At 70.0% G+C, this 26024-nt stretch overlaps 4 protein-coding genes across 8 annotated transcripts; 2 read left to right on the forward strand and 2 right to left on the reverse strand.

The window, feature by feature from the left end:
• Window positions 1-156: 156 nt before the first annotated feature.
• On the reverse strand, window positions 157-7853 carry NR2F6 (nuclear receptor subfamily 2 group F member 6). Its single transcript, XM_083810565.1, has 4 exons — window positions 7302-7853; window positions 4072-4166; window positions 2193-2717; window positions 157-1628 (listed from the first exon to the last, which is right to left on the reverse strand). Exons 1-4 carry the CDS (start codon window positions 7553-7555, stop codon window positions 1354-1356), a joined length of 1149 nt encoding a protein of 382 aa, XP_083666691.1. The 5' UTR covers window positions 7556-7853; the 3' UTR covers window positions 157-1353.
• A 4387-nt stretch (window positions 7854-12240) lies between these two features.
• USHBP1 (USH1 protein network component harmonin binding protein 1) lies at window positions 12241-17016 on the reverse strand. 4 transcript variants are annotated; one of them, XM_083810557.1, is made up of 14 exons: window positions 16489-17012; window positions 15954-16300; window positions 15520-15638; window positions 15250-15447; window positions 15061-15162; window positions 14832-14986; window positions 14598-14738; window positions 14443-14525; window positions 13989-14175; window positions 13640-13883; window positions 13384-13566; window positions 13218-13309; window positions 13019-13141; window positions 12241-12485 (listed from the first exon to the last, which is right to left on the reverse strand). In XM_083810557.1, the coding sequence occupies exons 1-14, from the start codon at window positions 16614-16616 to the stop codon at window positions 12314-12316; spliced, it is 2274 nt and encodes a 757-aa protein (XP_083666683.1). In that variant the 5' UTR covers window positions 16617-17012; the 3' UTR covers window positions 12241-12313. The 4 variants fall into 4 exon arrangements, with proteins under 4 accessions (XP_083666683.1, XP_083666684.1, XP_083666682.1 ...); XM_083810559.1 differs by lacking the exon at window positions 12241-12485 and having other exon boundaries at window positions 12500-13141; window positions 15954-16054; window positions 16128-16300; window positions 16489-16628; XM_083810558.1 differs by lacking the exon at window positions 12241-12485 and having other exon boundaries at window positions 12498-13141; window positions 16128-16300; window positions 16489-17016.
• Window positions 17017-17457: 441 nt separating this feature from the next.
• BABAM1 (BRISC and BRCA1 A complex member 1) lies at window positions 17458-20930 on the forward strand. The gene is made up of 9 exons (XM_083810566.1): window positions 17458-17585; window positions 18267-18576; window positions 18674-18732; window positions 18837-18957; window positions 19256-19334; window positions 19724-19748; window positions 19923-20052; window positions 20393-20479; window positions 20593-20930. The coding sequence occupies exons 2-9, from the start codon at window positions 18283-18285 to the stop codon at window positions 20791-20793; spliced, it is 996 nt and encodes a 331-aa protein (XP_083666692.1). The 5' UTR covers window positions 17458-17585; window positions 18267-18282; the 3' UTR covers window positions 20794-20930.
• A 140-nt stretch (window positions 20931-21070) lies between these two features.
• ANKLE1 (ankyrin repeat and LEM domain containing 1) lies at window positions 21071-25945 on the forward strand. Of its 2 annotated transcripts, XM_083811095.1 has the most exons (7): window positions 21073-21940; window positions 22605-22710; window positions 22808-24584; window positions 24675-24837; window positions 24933-25092; window positions 25195-25324; window positions 25637-25945. In XM_083811095.1, exons 1-7 carry the CDS (start codon window positions 21432-21434, stop codon window positions 25807-25809), a joined length of 3018 nt encoding a protein of 1005 aa, XP_083667221.1. In that variant the 5' UTR covers window positions 21073-21431; the 3' UTR covers window positions 25810-25945. The 2 variants fall into 2 exon arrangements, with proteins under 2 accessions (XP_083667220.1, XP_083667221.1); XM_083811094.1 differs by having other exon boundaries at window positions 21071-21940; window positions 25195-25945.
• Window positions 25946-26024: the final 79 nt, after the last annotated feature.

The following is a 26024-nucleotide window of genomic DNA, read 5'->3' on the forward strand; positions in this document are numbered from 1 at the left end:
TGGGATTTACTCACCCCGAGGAACCTTTGGGGTGAAGAACATCACCCTCCACTCCCCCCCCAGCATTTTTGGGGCTTAATTCACCGCTCGACCCCATCTCCCCACCACCCGGGGGGGGGGTTCAGCATCACCCCCGTCCAGCACAGCCCCCCGGCGTTGTAAGAAACATCTTTATTGACTTCCGTTAATTTGTTTAGTATCATTGAACAAGGATTATATTTTTCAGTGAATCAATCTAAATGACAAATCCCCGCCGAATCCTGCCTCTGTCTGCACAGCACGTACCCCTGAGAAGCAGAGCCTCGCTGCGAGGACCCGGGCGGGGGACGGGGACGCCCCCCCCAGCCCCGTTTGTGTCCCCCCCCTGTCCCCCCAGTGCCCCCACTTTCCAGACTGATTTTTTTGGCTCCCCCCCACCCCCCTCTCACCTGGTCCTGGCTTAAAAATGAGGCATGGGAATAGAGCGAGTGGGGGGGAGGGGGGGGGATGCCCACATCCATTTACCCCTCCCCAAAATCCATGGGGGGGGGGGGGGGGGGCAAAGCACCAAGCAAGCAAGCAGCAGCAGGGAAGGGAAGGCGCTGGAGTGACCCTGGGGGGGAAAAGGGGCTGGGCTGGGTGCAGAGCACCCAGGAAGGACGCCTGTAATTGCACCCACGTCGTGCACGGTGCCAGACACCCCCAGCCCCCCCCCCAACACCGCCCACCCCGCGCCCCGGTGTCGGAGATGCTTCAGTGGAAAGTGCAGGGCTGGGGGGCGGGAGCCTGGCCCCAGAAGGGCTGCTCCGAGGTCGGCGCTTCAGTCCGCGAGGCCAGATCTGTCCTGGGAGGGTGCGAAGGGGCTTTGAATGAGCCCCTGCCCACCATGGGCAGGATTCGGGGGGAGGGCACGTGCCAGGACCCCTCTGCGCAGCCCCCCGCTCCGAGGCTGCTTCCAGCTCCATCGCCTCCACCCCGACGCCTGCAATCCGGATGGGGACAGGCAGCAAGAGGCTGGAGGCTCCTTCCCCGGGCCGGATCCTGCCTTACGGAGCCGGGATTGAGCCCCGGTGCTGCCCGGGGTCCTCCGTGCCCCACGGCGGCCGAATTCTGCTTGGCGGGGTTGAGGAAAAGTCCGGCGGCCGCCTGCAGCGAGCGGAGCGGTACCGTTGGGTTCCGGAGCACAACGCCGCTACCGCGCGGCTTTCGGGGCTCACCCCGGGGGGGAGCAGCCCCCGGGCGGACGAGTCACGGGGGGCTCGAGCAGTTCAGGGCCCTGGGGACGGCACCGGCTGCGTCTCCGGAGGGAAATGGGGTTTGGCATCTCAGGGGTGCCCGGGGCGTCCCCATCGGGAGCATCCTTGTCTTTGTCCCCTACTGCCCCGTCCCGTAGGGCCAGTTGAAGGTGCTCCCGGACAGCAGCATGTCCCTGATTAGTGTTTCGATCGGCGTCTTCCCCACCAGCCTCATGAAGAAGAGCTGCGAGATGAGGGAGGCCGGCACGGCCCGCAGCGCCGGCAGCCGCAGCAGGAGGCGGCCGAAGCGCTGGGGCTGCGAGGGGTACTGCGCGCGCACGTACTCGGTCAGGGCCACCTGCGCCTTCTCCTGCAGGCTCTCCACGTGCGCCGGGTCCGAGAGGCCGCAGGCATCTGCGGGGGGAATGGAGAGGGGTTAGGGGAGGGGGCTGCGGTCAGAGACACCCCCACCCTTCACCCCCCCAGGACCCTCTGCCCCTCTCCATCGGCACCCAGCTCCTGCCAGGCGCGATGCAGAGCCCCGCGCCTGCACCCACCCGAAGCGAGGGCACCCACGGTGTCCATGGGGGCTGCCCCCCCCCCGAGGCCATGCTGCACGTGGGGATTGCTCCAGCTGCAAGGGGCTGCTGCAGAGCCTGCAGCTTCTCTGTGGATCACGCCGAGCACGCACGGACCAGCAGATGGGGAGGTTCCCAACACCCGTTAGTGCACGGGGAGATTTGTTTTGCTCATTCCGTCACCCCAGAGACGCTCAGCCCCTCAGAAGGATGAGCCGGGATGCTTCAAACCACAGCAGAGAGGTGCTGAGGGTGCAAGGTCCCCCCCCCCGATGCTCCCTGCTCCCCAAATCCCAATGGAGACGGGATCCCCAAATCCCGAAGGAGACGCTCCCTGCGGGCTCACGGCTGCGTGGGGTGGATACGGGGCTCGAGCACGGCGGCGGCGGCACCGACCTACCCGGCGTGAAGAGCGCGATGGCTTTGAGGCAGCTGTACTCGGCCGAGTCCACCTGGAGCCGGTTGAGCTTCTCCACCTGGTCCTGGAAGATGCGGATCTGGTCCATGAAGGAGACGACGCGGTCGGCCGACATGGGCGAGGCGTGGAAGCCGGCGGCGGCCAGCAGCGGGGCCATGTGCAGCGGCAGCGCCGACTGCGCCGCGTTGAGCACGAAGAGCTCGCTCCAGCTGAGCCGCAGCAGGGCCACCTGGTCCGAGACGGGCAGCTCGGGGAAGAAGGGGATGTTGCGAGCCCACTCCACCGTGCTGAAGAGGAGGCGGGCGGCCAGCTCGCAGATGTTGTCGATGCCCATGACGCTGCCCTGCTGCGCGTACTGCGAGCCGTAGCGGGCGGCCGGGTAGGGCTCAGCCCGCAGCAGCTGCGAGATGAGCTCCGACACCGGCTGCCCGTTGAAGTATTCCCCGCTGGGCATGGTGTTGGGGCTGGTGCTGGAGTGCGTGGGGGGGATCCGGCCCCGCTGCACGGCTGAGAGGGAAGCAGAGGGGGTGTCTGACCGCGCTGTGCATCCCGCATCCAGCTTCTGCCCCCACCCAGCTCCCGGGGGACCCGTGGGTGCACCCGGGCTCCTCTGTGCCCTGTGCAGGGACGGATCCTGGCACCTCCTGCCCGCAGCCCCGCGAACAACAGGCGGCTTTCAGGCGCTGCAGGAGAGGGAGGCGGCGCATGCGAGCTGCTGCGCTCATGTATTCAGCACCCTGGTGCTTCACTGGCAGCTCCTTGGCCACGGCCTCCGAGCAGCAGCAGGGCTGGGAAAGCGCCACCGCCCGACCCCGTGCCAGGACGCCGGGACCTGGCTCCGGCTGTGCCGTGCCCAAGCGGGCGCCTCGCCGGCACTGCGGCCCCCCCCCGCACCAGCTGCGGCGGCGCAGGGCGATTGCTGCCCAAGGTCATTGCATGGCGGCAATCATTTATTTGCAAATAAAACGTCCATCTTGGAAGTGTCGTTAACCCCGGGGCACTCCCCCTCCTAATTGCGTGCGGGGAGAGCCATTTTTCAGCTCCCCCCTCTCCCATTAGCGCCCACTATTTGCTCAGTCCCTAGTAATTAATTTATGGGCTGTTCATGAGCCACTTAAATGAGAGCTCTAAATCATGCTAAGTGGCAATAATGCCATCTCGACTCCTCTGGAAAGGAGGGAATTACTGTCCTGCTTCCAGTACCCTTCTCCCTGCTCCTTGCGTTAATGCCACCTGCCGCTGAGCAGCCCCAGCACTGCGCCGAGCCCACGCCGAGCCCCGGCTCGTGCCTGCAGCAGGGACACAGCCCCCAGGGTGCGCAGCTGAAGCTCAGCACCCTCCATCCCAGCCCGGACCCCTGAAGCCCAGATCAGACGGGGGCACGTGGCACCATGGGTGACGGCGACCCTGAGCTCGCCCCAGGCGCACACGTGCCACCCTGCTGCTGCCTCTGCTTCGAGCTGAAATCCTTCATTTTCAGGACAGCTCCGTCTGCAGCAGCCTGGGGGGTGTTTGGCCCAAGCCAAGCGGCCGTGCAGCTCTCAACAGGATTTGCATGGCCCCGGCTGCAGCAGCGCCGTTCCCAGCCGACCTCCACCGCGCCCGGGGCGCGCGCCCGGGCGGCTCCAGGTGTGTCACCTTATCAGCGCGCAGCTTTCTAAACAAACACCACCTGCTCCGCTGGCCCCGAGGGCGAAAAAGGAGGAAAAAGGGGCAAAAGAGGGAGGTCTGGCCCCAGGCTGATGCTGCAAAGAGGGTGAGAGGTTTTCGGAGAGCTGGGCGAGCGCCCGGTGAAGCGGCACGGGGCTGGTGGCCCGGGTGGGAGCTGTCCCCGTCCCCGTCCCCGCGGTGCTGGCGTTACCTTCCTTCCTCATCCCCACGCGGAAGCACTTCTTCAGGCGGCAGTACTGGCATTGGTTGCGGTGGTGCTGGTCGATCTGGCAGTCGCGGTTGGACCTGCAGGGAGGACAGGGCAGACGTGGCACCGGGCAGCACCGCGACGTCCCCGCCGGGCTCCTCCGCCACCGCCAGCGCCGGTGCCCTCGGGCACGGCCCCGCAGCCTCCTCCCGGTGCCACGCCGCCCCTGTGCACACACTCACACACACACACACACGCTCGCCCGCACGCAGATGCTATGGTAACAGAGACCGCGAGCTATTTCCAACAGGAAGGGCTGAGGGTTTGTGTTTCCAGCAATGCCCAGGGGTTTGGGAAAGCCGCAGAAGCCCCCGCGGCACGGGAGGAGCTCCGCAGAGGGAAGAGAAGCGCGGGGCTGGGGGCTCCCACCCCCGGCAATGCCCCGCGCCCCCATCACGAGGCCGCTGGCTGGAGGCAGGAGTGGCCCCGGCCGCGCGAGGAATTCCAACTATTTCCTACGGAGCTGCAGGACTGGGCTGCCCCTGCGGGCACGGCCGCTGTGGGGCCGGGTCCTGGGGGCCACCGCTCTGCGCCGGCCAGGGGGATGCTCCCCAGTGCCCCCTGAGCAGCCTCAGAGCCTGAAATGGGGTCAGGCCCATTTCATGGCCCTCCTGGAAATGCATCCTCATCCTGGGCCCCGAGCGGTCCTGCACCACGCAACGGGTTTGCTTGGGCATCAACGGGGTGAAATTGGGGTAAAAGGGCAGAAAGCTGGGCTGGGCCAGGCTGCCAGGGACGTTCCCGAAGCATCGCCGGCGGCTCAGCCCCGTGGCCCTGATCCCAGCGGCCAAGGGCCGCAGCAGGGCGCGGGTGACAGCGGGCGCTCACATCCCACCCAGCGGCCGCCGCAGTTTGTGAGGAGGAAAAGGGGTTATCGATGAATTGGCAATAAAATTAAGCCGTATAAAGCAAGAGGCAGGAAGTCGCAGGCCGTGCCGCGGGCCGGCAGCAGCTCGGCTCTGCCTGGGAGCCCCGACACGAACATCCTCATTCCGACACGACTCCGGAGGAGAGGCACGCAGGGATTCCCGCGGCGCTCAAACCGGAATTAATTCGCCCTGAACATCACCGCTGCGCTTAACACATTCCGAACGCGCTGCTGATAAAAGTTATTCCAGGGGAGCAGCGATCGCTAATCGCAACGGCAGGTTACATCTTCATCAGCCAGGCGCCCGCGCCCGGCACCGTGGCCAAACCTCCCCAGGGCCAGCGCGGCGGGGGCACGCCTGATTGCCCCCCCCCGGCCCCACAAAAACCCAAAATAGCCTCGGCTAACGCCGGCAGCTCGTAGCGAGTTTCCCAGCTGATCCGCTGCAGCGACCTGGGAAACTGTGAGAACACAAAAGGCGTATACTGTGCTAATTATGTAATTAGAACATGTAATTATTTAGCGCAAGAACTAAACTGAATCCAACTCACTTTTAATATTCAAATTAGAGCAATCTTGGCTCGCTGCTGCTTTTGACTCCTTCGACAAAGCAGATGCCAGGGCTGCCACAGGAGAGCATTGTTCCCTGCCCCTTCAATAGTTGCTGCGCACTTGGAAAACTCCCGACCCTCCGCTGCACCGCCGAGCCGGGGGCCGGACCCCACCTGCAGCAGGCGACCAGCACGGGGCGAGGGCTGGGCTGCTCACAGCACCTCGGGGTGCTGTGCCCTGCATCCCTCCGCACCTCGGCAGCACCTGGGGCGCAGCCCTCCCGCCCCGAGGAGCCCTGGTTTTGCACCTCCTTTGTTTCCCCCGCAATGGGGAACCTGGCATTTCTCAAAAGCCGTACGTGTGCCCCGTCTTCACACAACCCATCCCATGCGGCAGCTCGTGACGGAGGAAACCAGCACCTCTCATCCCGCAGATCAGCCGGGGAAACTGAGGCAGCGCCGGGGAGGATGCGCGCACCATTCCACGGGTGCCACGCCACCGGTGCCAGAGCAGAGGTGTGGGGGAGGACAAATCTAGGCCGCCCAAACGAGAGCAAGGCGGCTCGGAGACGGCAGCCGCCGCGGGAGCACCACTGCCCCGCTCCTTTCGGTGCCATCCCAGCACCGTGAGGCAAAGGTCGCAGCCGGCAGCCCCTCGGGCGGGGAGAAAGCGGGGCACCCGGTGCGCCCGCGGGGTGCCGTGCTCGCCGCATCCACCCGGGTCAGCAAACGCCGCTGGAAGCGCCCGCACGTGCCGCGGGGTCCTGCCCTGCGCGTGAGCCCCGTGTGCACGGTTGTGCTGCCAACAGCCCCAATCCCCGTCCCGGGGCACGGCAGCCCTGCGCATCCACGAGCCCACCAGGAGCTCTGGAGTTATTTGCAGCTCCCAACTTTGCGTGGGTCGAGGGGCTCGTCCAGGATCACCGCCCCTGGGCCCGGCACCGTCAGCGGCGTTTCACAAGGGCAGCGCAGGATCAGCGCCCTGCAGCGCACCAGGCCCTCGACACCTCCGGTTAAAATTATCCTCGGTGCCGTGCTGGTGCTTTTCTCAGGGTAGCGCGGCCGTGACCGGGCTGACTCACACGCAGCCTCGGCACATTTTCAGGCTGAAATGGCAATTAATGCTGGAGCAGAGCTGGGCGGTGACGACGACCCGCTCTGCCACCGGCCCTGGGGATGGAGCGGGCAGGGACACCCATCCCTGCAGGGGCTGGGGCCGCTTCCGTGGGGCGCAGAGCACGGGAGGACCCCACGATGCAGCGGGGCCACCGCGGAGCCACTGCATGGCCACAGCGGGGCCACCATCGGTGCTGCACCGGGGTGGCTGAGCAGCCATCACCGAGCTGCACCAGGGCCAGCGCCGAGCTGCACCGGGGCCACTGCAGAGCCACAGCGGGGCCACCACCGAGCTGCACCCGGGCCAGTGCCGAGCTGCACCGGGGCCACCGCAGAGCCACACTGGGGCCAGTGCCGAGCTGCACCGGGGCCACCGCAGAGCCACAGCGGGGCCACCACCGAGCTGCACCGGGGCCACCACAGAGCCACACTGGGGCCAGTGCAGAGCTGCACCGGGGCCAGTGCCGAGCTGCACCAAGGCCACCGTTGAGCCGCACTGAGGCCACCGCCAAGCCACAGCGTGGCCACCACCGAGCCGCACCGGTGCCACCGCTCGCGCTGTGAGCACGCCGCGGCGCAGCCGCCCCCGGGAACGGGGGGGGGGGGGGGGGGGGTCCCCACCGCCCCCCAGCCCCTACCTGCAGGTGTAGCTGAGGTTCCTGCGGATGCTGCGCTTGAAGAAGCTCTTGCAGCCCTCGCAGGTGAAGACGCCGTAGTGCTTCCCGCTGGACTTGTCCCCGCACACCACGCAGTCCACGGGCGCCCCGGCCCGCTCCTCCTCGCCGTGCTCCGCGTCGCTGCCGCCGCCCGCCGGGGACGCCGCCTCCTCCCCGCCGCCGCCGCCGCCGCCGCCGCCGTTGGGCTCGCCCCAGCCGCCGGCCACCATGGCCATGGCTCCGCGGCCCCGGGGGCTCAGCACCGGCCCCGCCGCCGCATGGAGCGGCGCCCCCGGTGCGCGGCGGCCGGCGCCTCCCGGAGCGAGTTGAGCAAGTTGCTTTTTCTGCTTTTTTTTTTTTTGTTGTTGTCGTTGTTTTCTTTTTTTTTTTTTTTTTCCTTTTTTTCTTTTTTTTTTTTTTTTCCTAGGGGGTGCAGGCGGATGGGGGCCGGTTCCCTATATTTATATTCTTTTGTCGTTTTGTCGTCTTGTTTTTTCTTGGTTTCTCCCTATCCACGCTCCCCCCCCCCCCCCCCAACTCCCGCAGCCCCGCTTAACGGGGGGGCCCCGCGCAAACTTTGCGGCGGCGGGAGCGGGGCGCGGCGCCGCGCATCCCCCCCCCCCCCCCCACGCCCCCCCCACCACCACCACCGGCGGGGCTCGGCGGCTCCGGGCTCGGCGGCGCCCCCGGGGCTCCGCCGCATGCGGGGGGGGCGCCGCCTCCTCCTCCTCCTCCTCCTCCTCCTCCCGCTGCCCGCTGCCCCCGCTCCGGCGGCTCCGCTCCCGCTCCTCGGCACCGGCAGGGATGGAGGCGCCGCTGTCCCGGCCGGGCCCCCCCTGCCCCTACGGGCCCCGCCGCCGCCGCCGAGGCTGCATGCAGCCCGGTCCGGCGGGACCCGCTCCGCCGAGCCCCGGGCTCTCCCCGCCTCCCGCGAAAGAGCAAAGTTCAGCCGCTGCCGCGGTGGCCGCCCTGGATGCTCCTCCCCGTCCTCCTCCCCTTCCGCTCGCCGCCCGCCGGGTCCTGCCCCGCCAGCGCCCCCCCAACCCTTTGCCGGTCACCCCCTGGCTTCCCCCCCCCCCACCCCGAGCTCCGCTCCCGGCCCCGGGCTCCGCCGCCCCCCCCCGCAAACCGCGGTCCCCGCGCACGGAGCCGGGAGCGGAGCCGCAGCCGCGCCGGGGCGCACGGAGCCCGCCACGGATGGGGCCGTGCCACGCTGGAGAGGGGCCGTTTGTCCCCGGGAGGGTGGCTGGGGACAAGGGGGGGCCACGGGGGGGTGGCCTCCCCGGAGCCCTTCGCTGCCCCCCCCCGGACCGAGGCTTGGCAGCGCCCGGCACCGCTGCAATAAGGGGGGGACGCGCCGGAGCCCCCCGGGGCTGCAGCCCGGCGCTGCGTCCCCGTGCGCTGCGCGGTGCTGTGCCAGAGCCCCCGGGGGGGGGTGACCAGGGGCTGGGGGCAGCCTGGGGTGGATGCGCCCTTGGGGACGGGCAGGAGGGAGCCAAAAGCAGCGGGCACAGCTCGGTCACGGTGCGGTGGCACCGGGCGGGACAAGGGCACGGGGCCGTGTCGCGGGGGCTCCGGCGGCACCGGGGGTCCTCGGGCACCAGCTGGCTCCGCGCAGCCCCACAAAAGCCAGTTGCGGGCTGGTTAATTAAGCCAGGCCTAGGTGGGCTCGTCAGCTGGCCCCGCCAGGGCCGGGTGGGCCAGGGTGCCCGCAGCGCCCGCGTGCCGCCGCCCGGTTAATTATTAACGAAGGAATAAGCTGCGCGGAAAGGTGGTTGACCCGGGAACAGCCCCGCGCTATCGCTGCGCCTTCGCCTTTCACCTTGGGGCCAAATTCTCCCGGCGATGCCGCAGCGGCGGCCCCGGTGTCTCCCAGCACCTTTCACCTTGGCTTGGGGACAAAGTCCGGAGGGAAAGGCACGGGGCCGGGGGGCTGTCCCCACGGGGGACCCCAGGCAGGGCGAGAGGGTGGAGGTGGGGACGGGGACGGGGGGGGGACACCGGGGGCGGGCTGCGGGTGAGCGCTGCTGGCACCGCCGCGTGTCGCCGGCCTTGGCATTCCCAGCCCACGCGCCGGGGCCGGCTCCTCGGTCGGGGCGGCTGCTGCTAAAGGGAAGGCGAAGCAAAGCAGGCTGGAAAAGAAATAAATAAATAAAGCGAAGCACTAAGGCCACGGAGCAGCAGAGGGAGATGGATTACAGCTCCGGCCATAAATAAAACCTCCATTTCCTCTTGTCTGGAGGGATCCGTGCTCACGCGGTACCTGCGAGCGTGGCTGTGCCGAGGTGCCCGGGAGCTCGGGCAGGGCACGGGGGCGGCCATGGCCGGGGGTGCATGCCGCGGGATTGCGGAGGGGAGGGCTGCTGAGCCCCACAGCCGGGCAGGATGGGGCCAGGCCAGGCTGGGGGCTGCTGCTGGGGGGCACCGGGGGCAACGCCAGCCCCAGCCCGGCCGAGGGGGCGAAGTGGGGCGGTCGCCCCCACCTGCAGCCGTCCCCGCGGCTCCTTTCTCCTCTGTCAGGCCATGATTTATGGCCCTTTCCCTGCCTCTCCCCCTCCTCCTCGCCCCCTGCAAAAAAATAATAATCCAGGAACAAAGGAGGAAATCGGATCTTCTCCCCCGCGCGGCTGCCGGCCCCGCCATGGGAGCCGTGTTTGTTTTGACGTCGGTGTCCAGTGGGCGAAGGCGTTTGATCTCCGGAGGAATTCCTCCTTCCTCGCGCTGCTCCACTGCCTCGCCCGCACAAAAGGGCCCCCGCGGGGTCGGGGCTGCCGGCATGTTTCGTGGGGCTGCCGGCACGCTTCGTGCCGCTGCCGCCCTGCGTGGGCTCGCCGAGGGTCCGGCCCGGCAGAGGCACCCAGCGGCGCGGCCCCTGTCCTCCCACAGCCTTCGAGCTGGAGGATGAGGAAGCAAACGGTGCCAAAGTGGCAGGGCTGGGCTTGCAGCCTCATGGGGGCCGACGTCGCCGGGGGGCCGGGGGCCATCACCGCCAGCCCCGACCCATTTACCTGCACCCCATTTAGCTCCAGGCTGCGGGGCAGCCGTGCCCCCTGCCACCAGCAGCACTGCTTCCCGGGGGCTTTTGTTGGGTGGATGCCCCTATTTTTTTGGATAGATGCCCTTGCAGGGACAGACACCCCTGTCTGTCTGTCTGCCTGCCTGCCTGTCCATCCCCCCAGGGTCTGGGAACCCAATGGGTACCCGCATGGGGTGCGCACGACCCCACACATTCAGAACTGTGGGATTTTTAGCCCAATCCCCTGATTTTCAGCTCGTCTCCTGGCTGAGTTTCCCCCGCCGGGGCTGGTTTCCCCTTTGGGCCACCCATGCCAGGCAGGATCCGGCCCTGCTCCTCCCCGGAGCTGTTTGCAGAGCCCGAGCGATCCTGCGGCGGGGCGGAGGGCGTGCGGCTCCTTATCGCCGCGTTCCCGGGGCCGGATCCTGCGTGCGGGCATGTGCGTGCGTGCCGAGGGCGTGCGAGCTGCTCGGGGAGGCGAAGGACAAAGGGAGCCGGGGCGGCCGTGCCGTGCTGTGGGGTGGGAGCCTGCACCCTACAGCTGCTTCCTGGGGTGCCCAGGGCTTTGCTGTCGGTGCTGCGGGGTGCCAAGCTGTCCTGTGCCGTGCCGTGCCGTGCCACGCTGCACTGTGCCGTGCCGTGCCAGCAGCCCGGTGGCAGCGCCTTGGCAGAGGCCCAGGGTGTGCCCAGGTTTTTGGGGGGGTCTCCGCAGCCAGGATTGGGGTGGTGGCGCCTCTGTCTGGGCTCCCCCCCCCGCCCCGTCCCTGGCACCCAGGGACTTGAAAGCCGCCCCGGCCGCCCCGGCCCTTTCATGCGGCTCTCGGTGAAGCCTGACCCCGCGCACAAAGCCCCCAGGAGCCCATTTGAATCTGAAAAGGGGTCTGAGCACAGAGCCCTGACCTTCAACCCGTGGGTCAGCCTGTCCACGCCACCGCCACCACTGCTGGGCCCCCCCGGACCCCCCGACGAGCCTGGCCAGACCTGGCCGAGCCAGCAGCCCTGCGACCCCCAGGTCTGCAGCCCTATTGTGCACCCCAGAGCCCTGTTGTGCACCCCCAACCCTGTTTTGCACCCTCACGGCCCTATTTCGCACCTCAGAGCCGTGTTGTGCACCCCCATCCCTGTTTTGCACCCTCACAGCCCTACTGTGCACCCCAATAGCCCTGTTGTTCACCCCCAGAACCCTGCTTTGCACCCCCACAGCCCTGTTTTGCACCCCAAAGCCCTGCTGTGCACCCCGACACCGCTGCCCTCCAGCCTTGCCCCGCAGCCCCGTTCTGCGTCCCCACAGCCCTGCCTGTCTGCCCTCTCCATCTGGATATCGACCCGCTGAGCCTTGAACTCCGCTGCGGGATGTCCCCGGGGAGCCGCAGCCCTCCTCGTGGCCCAGCTGTAGCTCCGTGCCTCAGTTTCCCCGACACCCTGCAGCACATCTGTGCCCTGGGCCGCCCCCCAGCCCCCTGCACCTTGGCACCAGAGACCCCCGCTCGCCCTAATGCTGCCCCACGCTTGCCCTAATCCTGCCCCACGCTTGCCCTAATTCTGCCCCACCGCCGTCCCATCGCGCCGGGGGCTGCTCTGATGGCTTCAGCCCCGCTCCCCCCCCGCAGCCCCCAGCCCAGCCCCGCTGCCGGCTCCCCCCCCCGCGACGCACGGCTGCCCCCGGTGCGGGGTCACTGCTCCTCTTCCCTCCTGAATATGCATGGGGCCCTCCCGCCACGGCCACCGCCGTCACCTTTGATCCCACGTCAGGGATAACGAAACGGCTTCATCTGCGCCGCGAGACCGGGGGGGGGGGGGGGGGGGGGAGTGCGGGGGGGGCACGGCTTTTGTTGCTGGAACGAGCTGAGCCCCGGGTCCGTCCCAAAGCCCCCCCATCGATCCCCAGTCTGGCCGAGCCATAGCCACGAGCATCAGCGGTTTATTGTCCCCGTGGGTCCATCCTGTCCCCATCGCACAGGGGGGGCCGGGGGGGGCCCTAAATGCAGGTCTCGCTGCCAGCCGGGCCCTGCTCCAGGGCCTGCAGCCGTCGGGCCAGCGCCTGCACCCGCTGGGCGTGCTGCTGCCGCAGGGCACCCGCCTGCGCCTCCAGGCGCCGCAGCTGGGCCCCCTGCTTCTGCCGGGCACCCCGGTACGCCAGCGCCAGCTCCCTGCGGGCACAGCGTCACCGCGGGGCACGGGGACAGTGCTTTTGGGGAGGGGAGCGCGCTTTTGGGGTGTGCACAAGGGGATTGTGCTTTCGGGGTGCGCACAAAGGGACGGCGGTTTTTGGGTGTGCACAAAGGGATTGCGGATTTTGGGTGCATGCAAAGGGACGGCGGTTTTTGGGTGCGCGCAAAGGGATGGCGGTTTTGGGGCTGTACCCTCGAGGCGTGCAGGGATGGGGCACTATTTTAGGGGGGTTGGAAGGGGCCGCGCTTTTGGGATGTGCAAGAAGGGGCCACGCTTTTGGAGAGCATAAGAGAGGGTGGGGCTTTTGGGGTGTGCACGGAGCAACAGCGCTTTTGGGGTGTGCAGGAAGGGGCCTCGCTTTTGGGCTGGGCGTGAAGCAAGCATGCTTTTGGGGCATGCATCTGGAGGGCCGTGCACCCAGGCCGTGCAGGCAGGTACCGCGTTTTGGGGACACGCAGGGGCACCGCGCACCCGCTGCGTGCTGAGCACCGGCTGAGCACCCCCTGCCCACCTGTGGGCGTGGAAGAAGTCTCCGCTGATGGTGACGTACTGCTCCTGCTGCGCGCGGCTGGCGGCGCTGCTCTGCTCCAGGGAGAGCACCAGGGCCCGTGCCCGGGCGTGCAGCTCCTCGATGCTGGGGGACACGCTCGTGGCGGAGCCCGGCACGGTGCCGGGGCACACGCAGGGCTCCCGGTGCTGAGGTTCCTTACCGGGCCTGGGCGCGGAGCAGCTCTTGCCCCATCCTCTCCGGGTCCGTGGGGTGCCTGGGCGCCGCCGCTCCCCTGCGGGTGACCTGGGCATCCTGCGGAGCCCCCGTGGGGATCAGCACCCCCAGCGAGCCCCCGGCCGTGGGGAGCAGAGCCAGGGCAGCCTCACCTCCTCGCTGCTGCTGGAGCTGCTGGGGGGGCTGGGGGAGCCCCCGCCTCGCTCCCTCTCCAGGTGCTGCAGCACCAGGCGCAGCGCAGCCTCCCGCGGCCCCTGCGCCGCCGCCAGCACCCCGAGGCCCCGCTTCTCCTTCTCCACCAGCTGCAGCCGCGTCTTCAGCTCGGCCATGGCCTCCTGGCAGGGCAGCACCGTCACCCCCCAGCCATGCGGAGCCGGGGGGCTCCATGCGCCCCCTCCTCACCCTCACCTTGAGCACCGCCAGGTCCCGCAGCAGCTCCTCTTTCTCCAGCTGCCGCCAGCCGGGCAGCAGAGCCCGAGCATCGCGCAGAGCCCGCTCGGCACGGGCACGGGCGTCCTCGCCGCGGCGGGTGAGGGCGCGGGCGGGCGCGGGGGCGTCGCGCAGGGACCCCTGCACGGCCGCCTGCTCGGCGCGCAGCCGGCGGATGGACTCCCGCAGGGCCCCCTCCTCCGTCCCCTGGGACACCGGGGCGCTGCGGGGACGGGGATTTGGTGGCACCGAGCTGGGCACGGGGGCACGGTGCTGGGCACGGTGCTCGCAGCCCGGTCCCCACCCACCCTCGTGCCCTCCCCGGTACCTCCGCAGCCCGGGGCAGGCGCTGGCCCCGCTCTCCTCCTGGCCGTCCGGGTCCGCTCGGTGCGGGAGCTGCGGCCCCTGCGTGGGCTCAGGACCGGACCCAGAGCTCTGCTCCAGGCTGTGCTGCCCTGCTGCTCCTAGGCACGGGGCAGGCGGCCTCACCGGTACGTGCCCACAGCGGGGCTGTGCTGGGGACCGGGACCCCCAGCACCCTCTGTGCATCCCCCCAAAATCCCATCTGCATCCCGCTGCATCCCCCCTACCTCCCCCCTGCATCCCCGAGCATCCCCCCTGCATCCCCGAGCATCCCCCCTGCGTGTCCCCAGCACCCCAGCAGCACCCCCCCAAGATCCCCTGATATTCTCCCCATATCCCTCGTGCATTCTCCCCGCATCCCCCCCCCAGGTCCCCCAGCACCCCCTGTGTCCCGCACCCCGCCCCGAGCTGCCACTCACCACCTCCGGGGCCGTCCCCTCCCCTGCCCAGCTTCGCCCACGCCCGGTCGAGCAGAGCAGCGTAGGTGTCCGCGCAGCGCTCGCTGCACACAGAGGGGCTCAGCACCGCGCCGTGCCTGTCCCCAGCCCCATCCCCGTCCCATCCTGTCCCCCACCTGCAGTGCAGGGCCAGGCGCAGCGCGCTGCTGCGGGACTCGTGCTGTCCCAGCACCATACTGAGCCGCTCCGAGTCGCTCTTGCACTCCCGCAGGGCGGCCACCAGCTGCTGGTTCACCTCCTTCAGCCTCTCCACGCACCTGGACGCCACCGCTCAGCCCCGTGCCTTGGTTTCCCCAACAGCGGGGGCTCAGAGGATCCCAGGGCTCTGGGGGGGCTCTGGGGGGGCTCACCTTTGCAGCTGCTGCAGCCGATCCTCCAGCTCCTGCCCGGCACCCTCCGAGGGCTGGGGGGAGAGCGGGCTCTGGGGCTGGGTGCCGTGGGTGCCGTGGGGCTGGGTGCCGTGGGGCTGGGTGCCATCGCAGCTCGGGAGGCACAAGGGCAGGTCCTGCAGAGGGGAGAGGCTGAGCCGGGTGCCGGGGCAGGATCCCACCCTTGGAGCTGCCCCAGTCCCGCACTCACCTGGGGTTCCCCCAGCCCCGGGGTGCTGCCGAGCCCCGCGGTGCCGCTGCCGGAGCCGTCCGGCTCCTCCAGCCTGGCCAGAGCCTCCTGCAGGTCCCGGACCTGCGCCGAGCACCGAGCTGAGCCCTGGGGGACAAACGGGGGAGGGCTCCCCTCATTTGGCACCCCCTACCCCACCCCGGCACCCACCTTCCCCTGCAGCCGATCGCGGTCCCCCTGCAGCACCCGCAGCGAGGCCGTGGCGCGGCTCAGCTCCTCGTCGCGGTGCCCCAGGGCCACCCGCAGCGCCGCGTTCCTCGCCACCGCATCCAGCAGCCCCTCGCCCTGCTCCGGCCCCCGGCACGCGGCCGGCAGAGCCCCCGCCGCCTGCTCCAGCTCCTCCAGGCTCTGGGGGCACGAGGCCGGTCGGGCAGCGCCCATCCCCTGGGCCTTGGGGCTGCCCGTGCCTCCCTGCCTCACCTTGGCCGCCCGCGCCCACTCCGCCGGCGGCGCCGGGGCTCGGCGGTGCCGGGAGAAGACGGCGCGCTCCAGCGAGCTCACGGCGTGCTGCAGGTCGGCAAAGAGGTCGGGGCCGTGGGCTGGGGACAGGGAGCGGGGATGGGGTCAGGCCCTGGCACGGCACGGCACGGTGCTGCGAGGCATGGCGTGGTGCTAAATGGCACAGCACAGTGCTGTATGGCACGGTATGGTGCTGTATGGCACGGCACAGTGCTGTATGGCACGGCACGGTGCTAAAAGGCACGGCACAAAGCTATATGGCACGGCACGGTGCTAAAAGGCACGGCACAAAGCTATATGGCACGGCACAGCGCTCTATGGCATGGCACGGCGCTGTACGTCACAGCTTGGTGCTGCGAGGCCCGGCACGGTGCCGCAGGGCACAAAGCACCCACCTTCCAGACCAGCGCCAGCACTGCGCCTGCCGTCGAGCTCCCGAGGCTGCTGCGTCTCGGCAGGGAGGCTGCTGGTGCCCCCCGAGCCCTCCTCATCCTCCCTGCAGGGCGGTGAGGCCAAGCGCTGGCGATGGCCCGGGTGACACCGGTGCCGGTGCCGCCGCGTGCCGGTACCTGCTGGGGCGGCGCTGCAGCTGCTCGGCGCGGCGCTGCAGCCGGGCCACGGTGGCCAGCAGGCGGGCGATGTGCTCCTCGTGGGGTGGGACGTCCCGGGTGTCCCCCCCTGTGGCCTCGTCCTCGTCCTTGGCCTCGTCCTCGTCCTCGTCCACCCGCTGGCCTGGCAGGGGCTGTGGGGAGCAGAGGGTCTGCGGGTGGTGTCCCAGGGGGCAGCAGGGGTGGTGCGCGGGTGCAGAATGGGGTCGAACGGGTGTTTGGGGTGTGTAGGGGCCGCCACCCGCCGTCGTTCGGCCAGGATGGGGACAAGGGACAAGTTTTGGGGACGGCCGCCCAGCACCCTCAGGGACACCCCACTTGCCTCCTCCATCCCGGCCCGACTCCTGCCCGCTCAGCCCGGCCCCGCAGCTCGGCCCCGCGCCGTGGCCGGATCCAGGCACGTCTGGGCTGCCGGCGGGGCCCCGTGGGGCCACCCCAGGTCTTGCCCATTCCTTGTTCCTGCCGAGATTTCCTCTTCCTCAGGAGCCCCGGCGCAGCCTCCCGCGCTTAACCGTTGCGCTGCCCTGTGCCGGGGGATGCAGACGTCTTGGGGGGCTCTACAGGAGCCGGGCACCCCAACACCGTCCCCAGAGCCCTGCTCTGCCCCACGGCACCTCGGCCCCACGCCAGACCCTCCCCACACACCTGGGTGCCCGTGCACCCCACCGAGAGTGTGCACCCAGCGTCGTGTCCTTGCACAACCCCCAAAGTTTGGGGTTGCAGAGGGGCACGTGAACATTTGGGGTGCTGGGAGGCACAGCACGGGGTGCTGGGGTGTGCGGGGCCAGGAGGGAGCCAGCTCAGGGCACGCGGGTGCTGGGCGATGGTGCACGGGGTGCAAAGGGGCGGCGCAGAGGGATGGTGCATGGGCGTGGGAGGACGTGCACGGGTATTCGGGGTGCAGGGGGCATTGCGTGGGTGTTCGGGGTGCAGAGGGATGGTGCATGGGTGCGGGAGGTTGTGCATGGTGTTTGGGCTGCAGGGGGCATTGCATGGGTGCAGGAGGATGTGCATGGGTGCAGGGGGGCATTGCATGGGTGCAGGGGGTTGTGCATGGGTGTTTGGGGTGCAGGGGGCATTGCATGGGTGCAGAAGGTTGTGAATGGGATTTCGGGGTGCAGGGGGTGTTGCATGGGTGCAGGGGGCATTGTATGGGTGCAGGGGGGGGTTGCATGGGTGCATGGGTGCACGGGGTTGTGCATGGATGTTTTGGGTGCAGGGGGTGTTGCGTGGGTGCAGGGGGTCGTGAACGGGTGCTCGGGGTGCGGGGGGTCGGTGCCTGACCGCTGAAGGTTGCCGCCCGGGCTCCATCCTGCCCCCACGTGCCCGGCGAGTCCCCAGGGAACTACAACTCCCAGCAGCCCCCGCGCGCCGCCGCTTCCGGGCAGCAGCGGGCGGGGCTCGTGCGGCCGGGAGCGGGTGAGCGCGCGCCGGGGGGTGCGCGGGGCAAGGGGGGGGGCACGGGGCAAACGGGGGGCGGGTGCTGGGGGTGCACGGCGTCAGGGGGGTGTAGGGCGGGGGGGGGCACGAACTGGGGGTGCACGGGCTGGGGGGGGCACAGAGGGGGTGCACGGGGCGAGGGGGAGTGCACGGGGTCAGGGGTGCACAGGGGTGGGGGGTCCACAAGGGCTTGGGGGTGTGCACGGGGTCGGGGGATGCACGGGGGGGAGCATGGGGTCGGGGGGTGTGCATGGGGTCAGGGGTGCACAGGGGCTGGGGGGGGTCCACAGGGGCTGGGGGTGCGTGCATGGGGTCGGGGGGGGGTGCATGGGGTCGGGGGGGTGCACACAGGGGGTGCATGGGGAGAGGGGGAGTGTATGGGGTCAGGGGTCCACAGGGGCTGGGGTGGGTGTATAGGGTCGGGGGTGTGCATGGGGGCAGGGGTCCACAAGGGCTGGGGGTGGTGGTGCGGGGGCCCGGGGGGTGCACGGGGTCGGGGGGGTGCAGGGGGTCGGGGGGGGTTGCACGGGGTCAGGGAGGTGCCCAGAGGAGACGCACAAGGCGAGGGGAAGCGCATGGGGTCGGGGGTACGCTGGGGGGGCGGATGGGGGCACCCAACCCCGCCGACACCCCCGCAGCCCCCCCCCACCCCCCCCCCAGCCCCTTGCACCCCGCCATGGAGCGCGGCTGCGGCATGGACACGTCGGAGCCGGGCAGCGCCGCCGAGGAGGAGGAGGAGAAGGCGCCGGAGCAGCGGCCCCGCACCCGCTCCAACCCCGAGGGCGCTGAGGACCGGGCGCTGAGCGCCCAGGCCAGCGTGGGCAACCGCAGCGAGGGCGAGGGCGAGGCGGCCAGCGCCGAGGACAGCCCCCAGGGCACCGCCGCCCCCGACGGCACCGCCTGGCCTGGCCCCGCGCACCCCACCGAGGTGCAGGTGAAGACGCCGCGGGTGAACTGCCCGGAGAAGGTGGTGAGTGCCCGCAGCGGCGCCTCCCCAACAGACAATGGGGTGTGGGGGGGTCCTGGCGGGGCTGCGGGGGTGCTCAGCCGCCCTCCTCGCCCCCCAGATCATCTGCCTGGACCTGGCCGAGGAGATGGCCCTGCCCAAACTGGAGTCGTTTAATGGGTGAGCGGCGGGGGTTTGGTGCGGGGACTGGTGTTACTGGGAGGGGGGAGGGGGGGGGACTGGTCCCGGCTGAGCGCAGTGCCCCCCCCCGCCATGCCCCGCAGGTCCAAGACCAACGCGCTGAACATCTCCCAGAAGATGATCGAGATGTTCGTGAGGACGAAGCACAAGATCGACAAGAGCCACGAGTTCGCGCTGGTGGTGGTGAACAACGACGCCACGTGGGTGAGCGGGACGGGGATGGGGACGGGATGGGGATGGGGACGGGGACGGGATGGGGATGGGTGGGACGGGGATGGGGACGGGATGGGGATGGGTGGGAAGGGGATGGGGATGGGATGGGGATGGGGATGGATGAGGACGAGATGGGATGGGGATGGATGGGAAGGGGATGGGGACAGGATGGGGATGGGGACGGGTTGGGGACAGGGACAGGATGAAGATGGGGACGGGATGGGATGGGAACGGGGACAGGACGGGGATGGGGACAGCTCCATGCCCCCCTCACCCTGTCTCCCCTCAGCTCTCAGGGTTCACCTCGGACCCCCGCGAGGTCTGCAGCTGCCTCTACGACCTGGAGACCGTCGTCTGCAAGTCCTTCAGTATCCGTGCTGGCAGCGAGCCCTGCGGGGCTGGGGTCCCCTTTCGGGTGCCAGCGGGGTCCCTTCGCATGCCATCAGGGTCCCCTTTCGGGTGCCAGCGGGGTCCCTTCGGGTGCCAGCGGGGCCCTTCCAGGCCCTTTGCCTGCAGATGGCAGCAGATCCACGGCCTCGCTGCCGTCCCCGTTGTGGCCGCGCCGGGGCTGTGAGGCTGGGCTCCTTCCACTCCAGACCCTCCGGACCCACAAACAATTTCCTGGAGCTTTCTCCCCACCCTGGGGCACCCCCTGGCACCGGGTCTGAGCGCAGGACCCCCACCTGGGGGGGACGCGGCGGTCCCGGGGGCAGGGAAGGGTCTGTTTTTTGGGATCTGTCCTTACCTCGGGCTGCAGATCTGGAGGGGCTCTTCAACCTCATGTGAGTACGGCCGGGGGGCGCGCGGGGGGCTCGGGAGCTTTCAGCCTCGCCCTAAAAAATAAGCGAGCAGCCAGCGGGTTGGGGGGGGTGCAGGGTTTGCTCTGAGCGAGGCGGGGAAGGTCGGCGGGCTCTCAGCCGCCCCGTGTGTGTCCCCCCCCCGGCTCCCCGGTGCAGCCAGCAGAAGATCGAGCTGCCGGTGACGGAGAACGTGCAGACCATCCCGCCGCCCTACGTGGTGCGCACCATCCTGGTGCTCGGCCGCCCGGGCTGCCAGCCCCAGTTCTCCGCCTCGGAGCAGATGAAGGTAGGGACCCCGGGGTGCCATGGGCGGGCTCGGGGGGTGCCCGGCGCACCCAAGAGCCATGCCTGGACCCCCAGGGACCCCGAGTGGGTGGGCTCAGGTGGTGTCCGGTGCGTACAAGAGCCGTGCCTGGACACCTGGGGTGTCATGGGTGAGCGCGGGGGGTGTCCGATGCATCCAAGAGCCGTGCCCGGACCCCCGGGGACCCTGCATGGGCGAGCTCGGGTGGTGTCTGGCGTGTCCAAGAGCCGTGCCCGGACCCCCAGGGACCCCATGCGGGTGGGGTTGGGTGGTGCCCAGCACATCCAAGAGCCGTGCCCGGTTGCCCCCCCCTACTCCGCAGAAGATGCTGCAGTGCCCCTACTTCTTCTTCGACGTGGTTTACATCCACAACGGGGCGGAGGAGAAGGAGGACGAGACGAGCTGGAAGGTGAGCGCAGGACGAGGCCGGGGGGGTGGCGGCGGCGGTGCGGCGCAGGGGCCGTGCTGTCCCCGCGCTGTCCCCGCGCTACCCGGGGGGGGGCCCCCCCTGTCCCTCCCCAGGAGCTGTACGCCTTCTTCAGCAGCCTGGACGCCAAGGGCACCAACTACAAGTACGAGGTGGCGCTGACGGGGCCGGCCGTGGAGCTGCACAACTGCATGGCCAAGCTGCTGGCGCACCCCCTGCAGCGCCCCTTCCAGACCCACGCCGCCTACAGCCTGCTGGAGGGCGACGAGCCCCCCGAGGCCGAGGCCACCGTCTGAGCCCCCCCACGGGGTCAAGGTCACCGTGTGAGCCCCCCCCCCGGTGGCCACCGTGTGAGCCGGGCACGGGGCCACCGCGGTTGGGAGCCGCGTTTGCTCGGTGGTGGGGATTGGGGAAAAAAAACGTGTTTTCAGGACCGGTTGGTGTGTGGCGTGGTGCTGGGGGTGCCGGGGGCGGGGGGGGGGGGTCGTGGGTCCTGCTCACCCCTCCCCGCTGGGGGTAGGGGCACTGGGTGGTGCTGCCGTGGGGGGGGGACACGGGGTGGGGTGGGCTGCGGGGCCGGGTCGTGGGGCAGGCACTGGGGAACTGGGCAGGGTTACTGGGAGGAACTGGGCAGTGCAGAGGTCAGGGGCACTGGGTGATACTGGTGCAGGGCACTGGGAGGAATTGGGTGGTGCTGAGGCAGGGTTACTGGGAGGAACTGGGTGATGCTGGGGTAGGGTTACTAGGAGGAACTGGGCAGTGCAGGGGTTAGGGTTACTGGGCGCTGCTGGGGCAGGGTTACTGGGAGGAACTGGGCAATGCTGGGGCAGGGTTAGTGGGCACTGCTGGGGCAGGGTTACTGGGAGGAACTGGGCAATTCAGGGGCAGGGCACTGGGAGGAACTGGGTGGTGCAGGGGTCAAGGTTACTGGGTGATGCTGGTGCAGGGCACTGGGCGGCACTGGGCGATGTCGGGGCAGGGTACTGGGAGGAACTGGGAGCTGCAGGGGCAGGGTTACTGGGCAGCACTGGGCAGCGCAGGTACCAGGTTACTGGGAGGAACTGGGCGATGCTGGGGCAGGGTTACTGGGAGGAACTGGGCAGTACAGGGGTTAGGGTTACTGGGGGATGCTGGGGCAGGGCACTGGGAGGAACTGGGTGGTGCAGGGGCAGGGTTACTGGGCGGCACTGGGCTGTGCAGGTGCCAGGTTACTGGGTGGCACTGGGCAGTGCTGGGACAGGGTTACTGGGAGGCACTGGGCGCTGCGGCCCCGCCCCTTCCAGCTGTGGGCGGGGCATCCCGCGCCCGCCTCCTATTGGTCGCCTCGCCGGCCAATGAGCGGCGGCGCGCGGGGGGGTTTGAATGGGCGGGGGCGCGCGCGCGCGCGCGGGGCGGCATGAATGGAGCGGGGCGGCGCGAGCCGGCGGGGGGGCTCCGAGCGCCGTAAGGGGGGGGGGGGGGGGGCGCACCGGGAGTGGGGGGAGGCTTGCACCGGAGGCCATTGCACGCCCTGCACCCGGGGCTGTTGCACCGGAGGGGGAGGGGGGTTTGCGGTTGCACCGGGCGGGCAATTCGGTGCAAGGGGGGGCGCGGGGGGGCTCGCTAAGGCACCCCTCAGTGCATTGGGGGGTGCTGCGCTGGGGGGGCTCCTTCGCGTTGTAAGGGGGGGTCCGCTGTGGGTGGTGCTGAGGAGGGGGTGCGCTGCTTTAAGGGGGGGGGCCTTGGGAAGGGGGTGCTGGGTGCGCTGGGGGGGCGTTGTTGCACTGCTGCCCCCCCCCTCTTCCCTGTATGGCCACGGCTCGGGGGGCTCAGCCCCACGGGGGGGCGCTGGGGCAGCTGCAAGCAGGGTCCATGCACAGCACGGGGGGTGACCCTGGGGGTGGGGGGGTGGCCCTGGGGGTGGGGAGGTGGCCCCCCCCGCTGGCCGTGCCACAGAGCACTGGAAGCCTCGCTGCAGCAGGGGGCTGACCCCAAACTGCTCCTGCCTGGGGGGGGGCACCCTCAACCACTTGGCCAATGGTGGGGGGGAGCAGGGGGGTGGTGGGCTGCAGCCGGGGGGGGCACCGGAGGCACCAAGGGGACAGCGGTGACCCCAATCTTGTGCCAGGTCCCCCGAGGAGCTCCCGCCACTGCACGTCGCCGCGTCCCGGGGGTGCTGCCGGTGCCTCGAGGTCCTGCTGAAGACGGGGGGGTACCCGGAGCTCCGCGACCAGGTTAGCAGGGGGGTGGCTTTGGGGACAGCACCCGGGAGGTGCTGCCGGGACCCCCCGTCCTTGCTGGGGGTGTCACGGCAACGTCCCCTCCCCGCAGGATGGGAAGCGAGCCATCGACCTGGCGCTGCAGCGGGGCTGCCGGCTGCGCGTGCTGCTCCTGCGCGACTCGCTGCACGTCCAGGGCTGGCCCCCTGTGGGGGATAAGCCCCCCTTGGGGCGCTGCTGCGGCTGCTTTCGGGGCGCTGCTGCTTCTCCTCTGGGGGGGCCGGGTGCTGAGCCCCATCCTGACCCCGCAGCCCCGTGGGGGCCCAGGTGCTCGCTGTCCTTCCTGACCGAGGGTTGCTCGGAAGATGACCGCTCCGACGGGGGGCCCCTGAGCAGCACCCGCCTGTCTCAGCTGGGTGAGCTGGAACCAGGGAACAGCCATGGGTCGGGGGAGCCCCCAGCGCGGCTGGGCTGTCCACTGCCTTCCTCTGTCCCCTCCCTCCCCCTGTGGCCCCCCAGGGGCTCGGCTTTCCTCCCCCAGCCCCTCGCCTCCAGCACCTTGTTGTGTGCTGGGGACGAGCCTGGGCAGGGACCCCTGAGAGGGACGGGGAGGTGGGGTGGCCCCAAGCCCAGCACTGGGGCCAGGAGCCCCCCCCGGCCCCTGAGGGCTGGGGGCCGTGACCGCAGCAGCCTCGGGGACGAGGACAGCAGCACAGCCAGCGAGTGCTTCGTCACCGCGGTGGAGACGCTGGAGCCCAGTGAGGCTGGGGGGTGCCAGGGCGAAGCAGGACCCCAGGAGCTGCCCCCCCGGAGCCCCCCGGCCGTGGGGGAGCTGCCTGCGCTGCTCCAGGGCTGCACCCTCAGGGGTTCGCCCCCTGGCACCCCAAGGACCCCTCGCAGCCCGGCTGGCCTCGCTGCAGGGGGTGGCACCTTGCAGCCCCCCCAGTTCTGCCACGTCACCCCCCGCACCAAGAGCCGCCTCCAGGCATCAGCGGAGCGGCTCGGCGCCTCCTCTTCCTCTTCATCGCTCTTTGACACCACCCTGGAGATGCCCCGGAGGCCCCCCAGGGTCAGAGCACCCAGGGGTGTCCCCAGGGACACCGCCACCACCCTGGGGCACCGCGTCGCCCTTGGGGGCGAGGATGTGTCCAGCAGGGATGGAGAAGGCACAGGTTCCCTGGATGACACCCAGATCCTCCCCAGGACCCCCAGCCAGCCCGGGTCCCCCCTGGGGGGCAGCAGCTCCAGCTCCACAGTGCTGCTGGGTCCTGGGGACTGCGACCCTCCCCAGGACTCCCCGTCAGATCCTCAGGACTCCTCCAGCTCCAGCTCCACGGTGCTGCTGGGTCCTGGGGACCGCGACCCTCCCCAGGACTCCCTGTCAGATCCTCAGGGCTCCTCCAGCTCCAGCTCCACGGTGCTGCTGGGTCCTGGGGACCACAGATCCCCCCAGGACTCCCCATCAGATCCTCAGGGCTCCCCTAGATCCAGCCCCACGGTGCTGCTGGATCCTGGGGACCACAGACCCCCCCTGGACTCCCCTTTGGGTCCTCAGGGCTCCCCCCACGCCACCAACCCCAGGGTGCTGGAGCCGGGGAGCCCACCCGTGCCACCCTCCCCCACCATCCACAGCCCCCACGGCACCGTGGAGCACGAGGGATGGGAGCACGAGGGACGGGTGCCCAGCGAGCAGCGCAGCCCCGGCACAGAAGCCACCAGCCCCGGGGACCCCGCGGTCCCCAAGGGGCGAGCACGCACCCCGCGGGTGCTCTCCGACGAGGCGCTCCGCCGGCGGCTGCGGGTGCTGGGGGAGGACCCCGGACCCATCACGGAGCTCACCCGGCGCGTGTACCTGCGGCGCCTGGAGAAGCTGAGCCGCAGCCCAGAGGGTGAGTCCTGGGGAGCCCCCCCCTTTTTAAGCCCTGTAGTGCTGAGTGGGGGTCTCGGGGTGTTCCCCAACCCCACCGTGGCCACCCCAGGGCACAGCCCCGAGCTGGCGGCCGCGCTGCAGACCGGCCACGTCCCCGACTGCGCCCAGGACGAGCGGGTGCTGGCGCAGCAATTCGACCGCCCCGACCGGAGCCGGCACTGGCGCGAAGGGCTGCTCAAGGCCAGCTTCAACTACCTCCTCCTCGACCCCAGGTAGGGCTGCCCTGCGTGTCCCCCGGGGGTTCTGGGTCCGATGCCACCTCCCAGGGGTCTTGCAAGCCCCAAAGGTGGGGGGTTTGCACCCCCAGGGTCACCCAGGACCTGCCGCTGCGCTGTCACCGCCTGAGCCCGGCTGAGTGCTTCAGGACCTTCGTCAAAGCCGTCTTCTACGTGGGCAAGGGGACGCGCGCCCGGCCCTACTGCCACCTCTCCGAGGCTCTGAGCCAGCACCGTGCGGGGACGAGGAAGGTGGGATGCGTCGGGGATTGCGCCAGGGGGCTCGAGGCCGCGGTGGTGGGCACGGGGCCGTGGTGACGGTGCCGCCGTGGTGACGGTGCCGCCGTCCCGCAGGGCTGCCCCAAGGTGCGGCGCATCCTGGAGATCTGGGCGAGTGGGCAGGGCGTCATCTCCGTGCACTGCTTCCAGAGCAGCGTGCCGGCCGAGGCGTACACGCGGGAGAGCTGCGTGGTGGAGGCCCTGGGTGAGCGGGGCCGCGGCGGTGGGGACGGGTCCCGGGATCAGCTCTACCACCTCTCCGTCTCCCTGCGTCCAGAGCAGGGGGGTGCAGCCTGTCCTGGGGCGCACGGGGAGTTCGGGGTGCCTGGCCACCAGCACGGGGTTTGGGCACAAGCCCCCCGCCCCAAGCCTCCATCTCCTGCAGGGAAAAGATGCCTGGGAGCGGGTGCTAACGGGGACCCTACAGGGCTGCGGGTGCTAACGGGGAGCGTGGGGCTGGGAATGAGGGTGCTGAGCCCATCCCGGGGGGCTGAGGGTGCTGAGCCCGTCCCTGCAGGGCTGCGGACCATCACCAACCAGCGGAAGGGGAACTGCTACGGCGCGGCGGCGAGCTGGCCGCCCGAGCGGCGCCGGCGCCTGGGCGTGCACATGCTGCACAGGGCCATGCGCATCTTCCTGGCCGAGGGCGAGCGGCAGCTCCGGCCAGCGGACGTCCAGGCTGGGCGCTGAGCACTCCCGGGGGGGGGCACGGAGGTGCTGGGGACCCCCCTCGCCTTCACCCCCCTTTTGTCTCCCGAGGAGGCGAGGGAAGCGTGGCCGCGTGTTTTTATGTCGTGAGCGACGGTGAGAGTTTTTCCTATTTATTTTACCGATCCCCTAAACGGTGATGAATAAATCACGGCAGGGCTGGATGCGAGAGCGAGTCAGAGCTCCCCGTGGCTTCG

The sequence above is a fragment of the Anser anser genome (genome assembly GCF_964211835.1).
Source record: "Anser anser genome assembly, chromosome: 25".
NCBI lineage: Eukaryota > Metazoa > Chordata > Aves > Anseriformes > Anatidae > Anser > Anser anser.

Coding starts and splice junctions, on each gene's coding strand:
- ANKLE1 (XM_083811094.1), top strand. CDS start 21,432: ATGCTGGTGCAGGGCACTGGGCGGCACTGGGCGATGTCGGGGCAGGGT. Junction 22,711..22,807: donor ACCCGGAGCTCCGCGACCAG/GTTAGCAGGGGG, acceptor CCCTCCCCGCAG/GATGGGAAGCGAGCCATCGA. Junction 24,585..24,674: donor GCTGAGCCGCAGCCCAGAGG/GTGAGTCCTGGG, acceptor TGGCCACCCCAG/GGCACAGCCCCGAGCTGGCG.
- NR2F6 (XM_083810565.1), bottom strand. CDS start 7,555: ATGGCCATGGTGGCCGGCGGCTGGGGCGAGCCCAACGGCGGCGGCGGC. Junction 2,718..4,071: donor CGTGGGGATGAGGAAGGAAG/GTAACGCCAGCA, acceptor CTTCCCTCTCAG/CCGTGCAGCGGGGCCGGATC. Junction 1,629..2,192: donor CATCGCGCTCTTCACGCCGG/GTAGGTCGGTGC, acceptor TTCCCCCCGCAG/ATGCCTGCGGCCTCTCGGAC.
- USHBP1 (XM_083810556.1), bottom strand. CDS start 16,616: ATGGGCAAGACCTGGGGTGGCCCCACGGGGCCCCGCCGGCAGCCCAGA. Junction 15,639..15,953: donor TGCTGGCGCTGGTCTGGAAG/GTGGGTGCTTTG, acceptor CCCTGTCCCCAG/CCCACGGCCCCGACCTCTTT. Junction 14,125..14,442: donor AGGGGACGGCCCCGGAGGTG/GTGAGTGGCAGC, acceptor CCCCGTGCCTAG/GAGCAGCAGGGCAGCACAGC.
- BABAM1 (XM_083810566.1), top strand. CDS start 18,283: ATGGAGCGCGGCTGCGGCATGGACACGTCGGAGCCGGGCAGCGCCGCC. Junction 18,733..18,836: donor AAACTGGAGTCGTTTAATGG/GTGAGCGGCGGG, acceptor CATGCCCCGCAG/GTCCAAGACCAACGCGCTGA. Junction 19,749..19,922: donor GAGGGGCTCTTCAACCTCAT/GTGAGTACGGCC, acceptor TCCCCGGTGCAG/CCAGCAGAAGATCGAGCTGC.